Genomic DNA, 12,113 nt, shown 5'->3' on the forward strand with positions numbered 1-12,113 from the left:
CTAGAAAAACAATGCAAAGTATAAGCCATCGTCATTGAGCCTGGAGAATTTTTCTTCATAAGTAGGAATTTGCACATTACTTTGACCTCATAGCAAAATGAAAAATGTAACAAATTTTCCTGTTTTATTAGGGCCTAGTTCTTTTTTTTTTTTTTTTTTATTGTAGAATCTGGCAGGGGAAGCCTTTTGGTCATGCTTCTACTCAAGACATTTTGTATTAAGGATCTGCATTTATTACGTGCACCAACCTGAAACCAAAATGCTTGGAGAATGGAGAAGGACTATCACAGTTCACCATGTCAACTTTGTACTGACATCATCCAAAATGTTCTCTGTGACTCCCTTATGTCCACGATAGGAAGCTGAGGAAAGAAAAGGGGCCCCATTTCCATCATAATGGAGAAAAGAGTGTATGGAAAGAACAGGCAGGAAGCCTTGGTAACTTGAGACAGGAGTTCCTACAGAAGGGACTGTGGGCTTCACAAAAAGCTTTTAATTTTTCCTTATATCTTGTGAGAAACGGAGAAAGGCACTTCTAAGTCCTATGGCCAAGGTAGCATTTTTCTTAGATATTGAACTCTAGCAAAAAAAAAAAAGTTAGATGGGGCCGGGGAGATGGCTCAGAGGAATAAGCGTTTTCCTGGCAAGCTCAAGGACCTGAGTTCAATCCCCGGTTCCACAAAAAAAAAAAAAAAAAAAAAAAAGTTAGAAATAATAAACACTTGTAAATGAACTAAGGTGATTTAACAATGGAAACGATTATTTATTTATTTATTTATTTATTTTAAACGATCATTTATAAAGCAGTTGAAAGGACTTTGCAGGTAGTCTTGTAGCCCTCTGTTGGGGTTTCTATAAACCTAGTCAATTCAAGATGCCTGGTCCCTCCTATGTATATCTGTTTGAGTAAAAGCATTAGATACTGGGCTTAAAAAAGGGACTCCTCCCACAGCCAATAGCCTTCATTTTTTTACACTTCTAATCTTCTTACAATTTCTTGTTCTCATGAAACTCTTGCAGAATAATATCATACTAAATACTGTAATGGCAACAATTTGGAAAGATTTGGGATTTAGTAATAGGAAGATGCAAGGATATAAAGACTAGACAGTGTGAGTAGGAGCATATTCATACCGACCTTGTCCTTAGTCATACCAACCTACCTCCTCTTTAATCCTGCCAATGGGTGCCTTGGTTTGGCATGGGCCTTACTTGTTTCTCTAGCTTCTGGTTCTTCAACCTCTGCCTCATTACTTACCTCCTCCTTCTGTCTTAATGTCCTTGAGGTAATTGTTAGGTAATTTGACTCTGTTGGTATGGCCTTCAGATCACTTCTCAAAGGCTTTACCCATGGACAGTATTTGTAACACTTCCAAATCTGTCCCTTGCAGACAGTTTTGGAAGATGAACTATGTGACAGATATGGAAAAACTGTCCCATCTACAGTCAGTGAGTGAATTCTTGTTAAGTACAATCTAGATACTTATGTTTTGTAGGCCTAGCAAACCTTTAACTCCCCTGTGATGCTTTAGCTTTATCTCTATGCTTTATGAGGCTCAATATTCTAGCAAACAATGATACTCGTGATGCTCAAAGGCAGGCCACCTTTTTAGTTCTTTGTTCTGAGCTATTGTATATTTAGAATTGGATGTGGAATTCACAGCAATAGTCATTTCAAATTCTTTTTCATCTTGCTATTTAGAGTTGAGAACTGCTCAAACCTTAACTTCTATTTCAATGTCTTTCTCATAAAAGGATTAGTCGGGAAACACAGAAATCTATCTTGACTGTTAAGTTCACCATATAAGATGCACTCTCAGAGTGGCGGTGCTCTCCTGACTTGGCAAGTTCTCTGAGCATTCAGAAGCATGGGTCAGTATTACCTGGGTTGTAGTTAGGTAGCTTGGAGACTCCAGGCCAAGTATCCTCAGTAGGGACTCCTAACACCTACATAAAACCAAAGAAAGATAAAGAAAGGTCAGGGAGCAGACTAGGTTGGCAGAGAAGACACAGAGACATAATAGGCAGATAAGAGAGGAATGTGGAGGAATTTGATTATATCACATTATATGGTTTTTTTTTAGTCTACTGAACAAACACTAGTATATTCCTATGGTCCTAAACTTGTCTTTATCAACACAGTTGTTGCTCTGAGGTGCATAATACATCCTGGGTTAAAGTCATTCTCGGGGCCAGGGAGATGGCTCAGTAGAATAAGCGCTTCCCTGGCAAGCACAAGGGCCTGAGTTTTTGCCAAAATAAATAAATAAATAAAGTCATTCTCATGTGCAAATATTTATTGCAGAATCACCATGCATGAAGATGTCATGTTGGCAATTAGGGATATAAAGAAAGAAAAGTAACCATCCCTTTGCTTTATATCACATTGCCTTCAGCATATGGACAGGAAACCCTTGACAGCTTAAATTATGCCTGAGCATGGGTGTTCAGCTGTCTCCAGAAGCACTCAAATTAAAAGGGTTCATATTACTGACCTTCAAGCAGTGGAATATTGGTCAAAATTGACTTGAGCCTAACCTTGTCCTTCCCATCAAATCCATTTCATATTCTAGTTTTCTCTGTGTCTAGCAGCTTAGAATGTGGTGTTTGGGTTTTCACAGTACAGTATAATGTAGTGGCAGCTTAATTTGAAAAAGAACTGGTGTGCCTTAGGTGAATAAATTGAAACTCCAATTCTTTTTTTTTTTTTTTTTTGTAGAACCACGGATTGAACTCAGGCCTTTGCGCTTGCCAGGGAAGCGCTTATTCCACTGAGTCATCTCCCCAGCCCCGAAGCTCCAATTCTTAACTAAAATGTCATATGACAATAAGTCTTTTGGAACACAAAACCAAAACAGAATTTGCATGGATATGTCATTGTAAGTTCCTCTATAGGGATCATCCTACTATTCTTCTAAGATAATAATAAAAGCTCCAGCCCAATTCTATCCAGTTAGTCAGCATAACACTATTTTTACGACACTACTATAGTAACCTATAGTTTTTGTGACACCACTATAGTAAACTCTTTTAGAAGCGCTTCCCAGTATAACTCCTGAGAAACCCCTCTTCTGGAAAGGATCAATGGTTCCATCTATAAAATGCTGATTATAGAAGCTGACCCCATTTCAATGGTAGGATGTTAACTGTCCAGCAATGGCTACATATAATCAACAAAGGTCCAGAGTCTTAACTTTATCAGTGTAGGACTCTGGCTGACTCTAGGAAGCCTGGTAAGCTTGTCTTCAAACAGTGGACACTGCAGTGCTGTTTTCCCTTTTATAATATAAATCTGAAAAAAAAAAATCATGCCCCCCAGTAAAATCTTCTGCTTTGATTCACTCTCTAAACAAACTAAAAAGCAACTGAGAGGATTCTAGGCTTTTTCTATCAACCACCCTGAGCCCGAGGGGAGACTAAGAATCCTGGAATCCATTTTGAAAAACCAACTGAACTAATTCCTTTTTTGTGAGTGAGGGCCAGAGGACAGAAGCTAATTCTTCTTTCTCAACCTAGAATCTTCTGTGTTTATTTGCACAGATGCATATGTAAGCAAGTGGGTGTGATTCAGGGGTACCCATTCATCTTTTGTTGGCTGGCAAAGCAGAATGAAAAGAAAGCAAAGATACTGAAGAGAAGGAAATAAATAAAACCTCATCCATATTTTCTGAATGCCACCAGACTGGTTGATAATTCTGTTTTATGTCTAATGGCAACAAAATAGGGAGCAAATCTTTTGAAAAATCTTATGTTGAAAGTTTTAAGCTTCAGATTTTAGAAAAAAAAAACAACATACTTTTATTTAGAAATTTGATACTCGGGTTCTATTTGGAAGTTGTAGAATTCTTTTCACTTGAGAAAATGACTAAAACTTCCTTTTGCCTTCTGAACTGAGAAACTGAAAACAAAGAATTGCTGTTAATGCCCTCCCTGAAGGCCATAGTGGCTGGAAGGACTGTGGATTGGCCTTTGTTGGAATGGAAATGAAAGGCATTTTGATTAATGGACTTAACGTCTGCAAAGTTTATTCTGACTTTAGAACCAAATCCAAGATTATTTGCAAAAACACTTACTGAACGAATTAGATTTTAAGAAACTAATTAGGAACTGTTGAGAGTTATTATTTAGATGTAAATACATGAATGTGCATATACACATGCAAGTCCACAGGCCAGGAAAATGGTAAAACAAAGATTTAAGACTTCTCATTTGGTCTTTGTCCCTAAGAATGAGACCTGAGGGTAACTGTAGAGAAAACAATGTGGTTATAGGTTGGGAAATTTAGACTAGGCCCATTGATTTAAAGATTCTTATATCAAATGTCACAAAACTTTAAATAGCTGTCCTATTTTTATCTGTGCAAACCACATTTAGTAAAAACACACATTCAGGAACTATTTGTAGCTTGTTTGATTTTGTAACCTATTGGACAGATAACAATAATGAAAACAGACAAATGGGGTTACATAAATCTAAAAGGCTAACAAACTAAAGAGCTAAAAAATAAGGAAATAATGAGATAAAATATGGAGTAAAAGAGAATATTTACAAACCACACACCTAATAAAAGGGTAATTTCTGAAGCATATGAGGCTGAAAAAATTTAGTACTTTGATTAAAAACCTGAATAACCTAACTTAAAAAAATGAATAAAGAATATTAATACATTTCTCAAAAAAGACATACAAATGGCCAACAGATATATAAAAAAATGTTCATCCCCAGTGATTATCAGAGAAATTCCGGTTAGGACCATAGAAATATTACCTCATGACTGTTGGAATGGCTTCTATCAAAAAAAAAAAAGGTGTTGGTGGAATGTAACCTTTGCATTGTGCTGGTAGAAATGTTAATTAATATGTCATTATGAAGTCTGATATGAAAGTTCTACAAAAAATTAGAAATGGAATTTCCATACGATCCAATAATCCCAGTAGTGGATGTGTATCTAAAGGAAATGAAATTAGTATGTAGAAAAGACATTTATACTCTCATGTTTATTGCATCATTATTGAGAATACCTAAGATATGAAATTGATTTAAGTGTCCATCAACAAATGAATGGATAAAGAAGTGTACATAAACACAATGGACTTTTACCCAGCCTTTAACAAGAAGCAGATCTTGTTATTGGTGGCAACATGATTAAACCTGTATGATTTTATGTTAAGTAAGGTAGGCCAGGGAGAGAAAGAAAAAGCCTCATGATTCACTTACATGTGGAATCTAAAGAATTTGAACTTACAGAAATTGTAAATAGAAAGTTGGTTAGTTAGAAATGTAGGGTGGATGGAGAGGAGTTATTGCTTGAAGGATAAAAATTTTCAATTAGAAATGAGGAATAAGTCTGAGAAATCCATAGTACAACATGATGACTATAGTTAATAATGTATTGTGTTCTTGAAAGTTACTGAGATTTTAGGTATTCTCATCACAGAAAACGATACGTATGGGAAGTGATGTACATGATAATTAGCTCAACTTACCCATTACACAGTGTGTGCATACTGTAAAATATCATGTTGGAGCTGTGGTGTAGATGAGTGGTACAGCTCCTGCCTAGCATGTGCAAAGCCCTGGCTCCTATCCCCAGTACTGTAAAAATAAATTATGTACATGATAAATGTGTATAGGTTTTATTTGTCAATTACAAAAGAAAGAAATGAATTCAGATCTGAAGCTCATACCCACTATCACTCAGATGGGTACTACAGCCATATGGCTAAGCTTTGTATAGACATTGTGATGTCATCAAATATAACAGCAGCGGCTTCATCCCATATCCCACCAAACTTTTCTTTTCTGTGGAATTAACTTTTGCTGTAACATCATAGCAAACTGTGGGATTTTTGTTTTTGTTTTTGTTTTAGGGAAGGGTCTACAGGGTGTTCAGGGTCTCACTACCAGATTGAACTCGTAGTGATGCACCTGTTTACAGCCTCCCAAGAGCTAGGATTACAGGTGCACACCACCATGCCCAGTCTCAATGGCCATCTCAGCGCACCCCAGGGGTACAGGCCCAGGGATCGAATCCCAGCCCCTGCACCTCCTTGCAGGCGCTTTAATCCACTGAGCTATTTGGCCGGCCCGACCTTGGGAATGTTGAAACTACTCTGGGACATTATTTCCTCACATATAAAAACAAAACTCTTGAATAAACAGTTAAATAGTCCCTTTTTGGCTATTCTTTCCTTATGTAACTACTGAAAGCTTCCTTTGTGGCCTAAATTTTTGTAGTATGTATCAGTTACTACTATATTTTACATATGAAGACCAAAGGGAAATGCAATTATTATTTATTTTATTTTTTGCTTTTTTGAGACAGGTCTTGCTATATAGTTGAGGCTGCCCCTGAACATACTACGTAGCCAAGGCTGTCCTTGAATTTGTGGCAATCCTCCTGCCTTAGCCTCCCAAGTGCTGGGATTATAGGCATGCACCACCACACTAGCTACAATTATTTTTTATTATTATTATTATTTAGCACCTATCATAGGTCAGTCACTACACTAAGAAAAATAAATTCTGTCTTGCTTGAGATAGAGCAGTAGAGAAGACAGCAAAGCTGCAGGATATGGTGATTTTCTTGTTTTTTCCTCAGAGTGTGGAACTATAGATGTGATAACAAAAGCTGCTTGGATAGAGCCATGAGAATGAGATTTAATGAACCCAACCTGCTGGTGCTCATAATACATAGCTAATCAACATAGCACCGTCTCCCTGAAGCACAGACTGAAAGTTAACATGAACTAGGCGACTGCACAAACTTGAGAAATAACTAAGGGAAAAGCTATGACAAGCAAAGAAAATACCATGATTACAAATGATTGGCACTGCCATGTTCTCTCTGCACTTTGTTTATAGAAATCACAACTTCTCAGAGTCAGAGAATCAAATACAATTTAAAGCACCGTAACCCAGGAAGATTGGATACGGACTTGCTCTGCCTCATACCTAAAGTTTGAGCCGTGTTCAGAATTCATGATTCCTGCCCCCAGGCCAGCGTTACTTCTAATACATTTAGTTGTTTTAATTTGTAACGAGTTGCCATAAATGTCAAAATCAAGTCCCTTTGATTTACTACAGTGTGCTATAGACAGTGGTAAAGACGAACGTGACTTGCTGGGCAGAGCCTGTGGGGCTAATGTGTTAAGACGTGCTTGCTTTCACCGGCTCACTTAGTTTTTGGTGCTTCAGGTCCAGATTAATGTCTAACATCTTTTATCACTGAATTTCCTGATGTGTCCTTCAGGTGGCCAGCGTCAGTCACCAAGGTCAGTTCTAGAAACCTGTACTAATAACTAGAAGGCCACGAGGTCCCAGGGAACAGTTAGGACAGTCTTTCTGCTCTGCGATTTCTAAGTTTTATGCTAAATGCAAAGAATTGTAAAATAACTGCTTTCTAAATGTGTAGTCATTTAAATAGTACACACAGCATTTGAAAAAATCAGTTACACACAACTCCGAAATACTAATAACATGTGCATTCTTTTCAAATATATTACTTCTCAAATATCCTAATAGCACATCTTGTTTTGGTATTACATTTTATATTAGCAATCTATGCACATGTTTTTTTTAAAAAAAAAAAAATATATATATATAGTCTGTGTTTATTTTACAAGCCAACACACCAGGACCTCATTCAGAGGATGACTGCTCTCAGTTACACACAACTCCGAAATACTAATAACATGTGCATTCTTTTCAAATATATTACTTCTCAAATATCCTAATAGCACATCTTGTTTTGGTATTACATTTTATATTAGCAATCTATGCACATGTTTTTTTTTTTAAAAAAAAAATATATATATATAGTCTGTGTTTATTTTACATATCACCCCACCAGGACTGAATAGCACTTGAAATCACAGATCCTGCATTTTTCTTACTGTATATTTTCCATGACTTGCTGGTTCCCACTCTTTTTTTTTTTTTTTTTGAGACAAGGTCTCAATATATAGTTTAGGCTGGTCTTGAATTCACTGTGTAGCCCCGGCTAGCCTCAAATTTGTGGTGATCCTCCTACCTCAGCCTCCTGAGTGCTGGTATTACAGGTGTGCAATACCACATCTGGCTACTTACAGGTTCTTATAAGCCCTTGAAAAATACTTAAATATAGTGATTGTCCAATAAGTGTTGGAATAATACCTAGAAATAAATAATTAGAAAACTTTTAAAATATGTAGAGTCATTGTAGCATGAGCTCTAGGCAGTGCTAGTTACACTTGTCTACTATGGACAAGAAGTAAGTCCACTACAGTGAAGAAGACAGCAGCCATTTGAGTATCAGCGAATGCTTCTTAGTAATTGAGTTACTGAAACATCCTTATGACAGCAGAGCACGTAATGTGCATGGAGTCTGGTGGACATTGGAGCTTGTGAAATTTTCACAGCAAGGTTTGCAAGTCACTGTGCAGATGAAGGAATTGAAGCTCAAATTTGCTACACAACTTGCCCAAACACACAGTTAGAAAGTGGCTAGCATTTAAAGCCAGGTTTTCTGACTCCAAAGTCATTAAATTAAGCTGCTTCCAGCTTAGATGATGTTAAAGCATAATGATATGTTTCAAGTAGCATTCATCTACCTTGCTAAAAATAGTTCTAAGAAAAGTTAGAGAAATATTTTAATTCATGAATGCTTTCCAGTTTGTTCTGTGTTTCTTCATAATATCCCCCCTCCCATTTCCAAATGAATATTTACTGCCAGTGATTAATCTCTACACAATCTCTCCCTTTCCCAAAGTACATTTTTTTTCTTAGGCAGGAGACAAGGAACAAGATGCAGAAAAGCATGAATGAAATCCCAGTATCTTGACACATTCTACAACTTTAATGAACCTCGAAAATATTATTGTAGCCAGGTACAGAAAGCCACATGTCTTACAGCTCCCTGTAATAGGCACCTTTGTGGAGAGGGGAGGGTGAGTAGAGGTAGGGCGGCAGAGAGGAAGGAGGGCAGATAGGGAGCCATTGTTCGACAGCTGCAGAGCTTTTGTGTGGGATAAGGCAAAGGCTCCGGAAATGAAGATGGGGCGGAGGCCCAGGGGTGCTAAGGGACTTAATGCAATGAATTGAAGAATGGCTGCAATGAACAAGGGGAGGCAGTGAGTGCTTATAATCTCAGCACTTTGGACCCTGGGGCAGAAGGATTTCAAGTTTAAGGCCAGTCTGGGCAAATTCACAAGATCTTGTCTTGAAAAAAAAAATTGAAGTGTTGGGTAAGTAACTTGGTATAAAGGTTCTGGTTTTGATCCTCAGTTACACACACACACACACACACACACACACACACACACACACACACACACCACAAATGGTAAAATCATCTCATTTAATTTTAATTGCCACATTACAATTATATATTTATGGATACCATATAATATTTCAATACATGTATACACTGTATGTTGGTAACATTAGGGTAAGCATAACTTCTTAAACATTTGTTTGTTTTTGTTTTGTTGGTAATGAAAACTTTCAAAATCCTTTCTTCTCGCCTTTTAGAAATATACAGAACCCTATAGTTATCCATAGTCTTTCCACTGTGCAATAGGATATCAGCATTTCTTTATCCCAGTGACCAATCTGACCAACCCGGCAAATTTTATCTTATGTATATTTTACATAATAAAAAGTCACCACAAAAAACAAGTATATAGTAGGACTGTAATACTATTAATAAGGGACATTAAAAACCAGTGCATCCTATAATATGTGAGCTAGAATGGTGTTACAATGAGGAAATCTTGCAGGCTACCACTTCTTTGAGGTTGTGCAAATAAAATATAGCTTATTTTTTTATGAAAGAAAAAAAAACAAGTATATCCTAGGAAAAATAAGGTAGGGACAAATAATAATGGCAGAAACAAAATTAATATACATGCCTTGCTACATAGGCCTTAGGCTGTGAATGGGCATTATAAATAGCATCGTTCTCCTCACACTAGCACAGTAGTCTGTGGTTTTTTTGTTTTGTTTTTGTTGTTGTTTGTTGTTTAGCAGTCTCTGTTTAATCAGGGTTTCATGAAAACGGGATGTTTTAATTCAGTCAGTGAAAATCTATAGCTAAATATAGGGCAGGGCTAGGGATAGGGGGATAAGGTAAGGTGGCCTCAATAGTATGCAGAATTTGTCCCCAGAGGCTGAGCCAGTAAGGATTTTAGGAAGTAGGAGATCCAATGTCAAATGGTGGCTCGTGGGCTTCCACCGGACAGCAGTGACTGCCCTCACCATTAGGTCCTTCATGCATCCCCGGGGCAAACACCGCAGTTTCTGAGCTTAGTCCTTGGCTCCATATCTTGAAGCAGATGGACTATTTCACTTGTGTCTAAGGCAAATTTGAATTAAAGTTTGACAAGTAGATATTTCTTTTTTTCTTAAGAAGATTTTTCCTCTTACCTCCCAGATCTTTTCCAGCTGTTCAAGAATGTTGGAAACCCCAGGAAACAAAGGCTGACCTTGGAACATTTCAATGAAGATGCAGCCTGCACCCCTAGCAGAGGAAACAAGACAGCTTTAAGGAAAAGGTACATGCAAAAACAAACCACTGGTGGGGCTGGGGAGATGGCTCAGTAGGACAAGCGCTTGACTGGCAAACGCAAGGATCTGAGTTCAATCCCCGGTTCCACAAAAAAAAAAAAAAAAAAAAAAAAAAAAAAAAAAAAAAAAAAAAAAAAAAAAAAAAAAAAAAAACAAACCTGGAAATCTCCAACTGAAAAATATTTTGAGGACTCTTAAGAAGGGGTCACATACTACTAAAAGTCTTGGAAAGCCAGGTATAGTGGTACAAACTTATAATTCTAGCTACTTGGAAGACTGAGGCAAGAGGATTACATTTTGAGGCCAACCTGGGCAACTTAGTAAGACTGTCTCAAAAAAATTTAAAAGGGTTGGAAATATACATCAGCACTCCCTGAGTTCAAGTCCCAGCAATACACACACACACACACACACACACACACACACACACACAAAATCTTATAGAAAAAACTGTTCATATACGAAATAAAAGTAAGAATAACTTGTAACTTTTTGTCAAAGTGAAATAAAACCAGCAGTAGTTCAGTACAGTTCTCAAATATCTTAAACTTGAGTGGTTTATTAGCTCTCCATTTTATACAGAACACAGCAAACTACTGGCTCTAAATTGCAAAGCTCTGTACATTGAATCTAAAATGCTATCATCAGATGTGTCAATACTATAGGTACAGGGGAGACAGGGAGATATATCAGTAGAATAAGTGCCTGCCTGCAAGTGCAGGGTCCTGAGTTCAAGCCCAGGTACCACCAAAAAATTTAAATAAATAAATAAATAAATAAATAAATAATACTATACATACAACTAAGAAAAAATTAAAGACTTTGTAAAATACTCCATAAGTATATATGATTATTGTATCAATCACAAAGTTTTAAAGAAAAATTAACAAAGATTCCAACCCCTTAACACATACACAAAAGCCCAGGAGTGTGGCATATACTTGTAATCCCAGCTACTCATGAGACTGAGGCAGGAGAATCACAAGTTTGATCACAATCCTGGCATACATCTCATCAATTTAGTAAATCCCTACCTTGAAAAAAGAAAAATAATTAAAGGGCTGGGGAGTAGCTGAGAGGTCCCTGAGTTTAATCCCTCTGTAAAAAAAACTAATTCCCTCTCCAAACTTGGCAATTTAAATGATGACCTATTGAGAATGTTTATTTTACACAGATTGGAAGGGCTGTTATAAATTAAATTAAACATAGATTATTTTATTACATATCATATATTTGTATATGCAAAAATAAAAATAAAGCATTAAAGAGAATAAATGCACTTAGGTATTCCTAAAACTTTTTCATGTTTAGCATTTGATTCAAGCTCTTTGATGTCTGTGTTTACTTGTGGTATCGTCCTCTATATTAAGAAGTTGATGATGTAGCATTTCTTAAAATAAATCACAAATAAACTGAGAGTCACTGTACTACCCTTCTAAGGGGGCTTTGGAGACACAAAGTTAGCATGTTTTTTATTCCTGCTTAAAGAATGTTGGTAGAGGGGCTGGTGAGATGGCTCAGTGGTCTAAAGCACCTACTTAGAACAAGCTTAGCAAAGCACAGGGACC

General features: G+C 36.9%; 1 protein-coding gene across 1 annotated transcript in view; it reads right to left on the reverse strand.

Annotated features, from left to right (window-relative positions):
* Cdk15 (cyclin dependent kinase 15) overlaps positions 1-12,113 on the reverse strand; it is a 108,180-nt gene that overhangs the window by 42,449 nt on the left and 53,618 nt on the right. The window contains exons 9-10 of the mRNA XM_004626664.2: positions 10,405-10,498; positions 1,884-1,947 (exon numbers count right to left, since the gene is read on the reverse strand). Of these exons, the coding sequence (XP_004626721.1) occupies positions 1,884-1,947; positions 10,405-10,498 (158 nt within the window). The remainder of the gene's footprint in view (positions 1-1,883; positions 1,948-10,404; positions 10,499-12,113) is intronic.

The sequence above is a fragment of the Octodon degus genome, unplaced genomic scaffold, assembly GCF_000260255.1.
Source record: "Octodon degus isolate 3935 unplaced genomic scaffold, OctDeg1.0 scaffold00016, whole genome shotgun sequence".
Taxonomy (NCBI): domain Eukaryota; kingdom Metazoa; phylum Chordata; class Mammalia; order Rodentia; family Octodontidae; genus Octodon; species Octodon degus.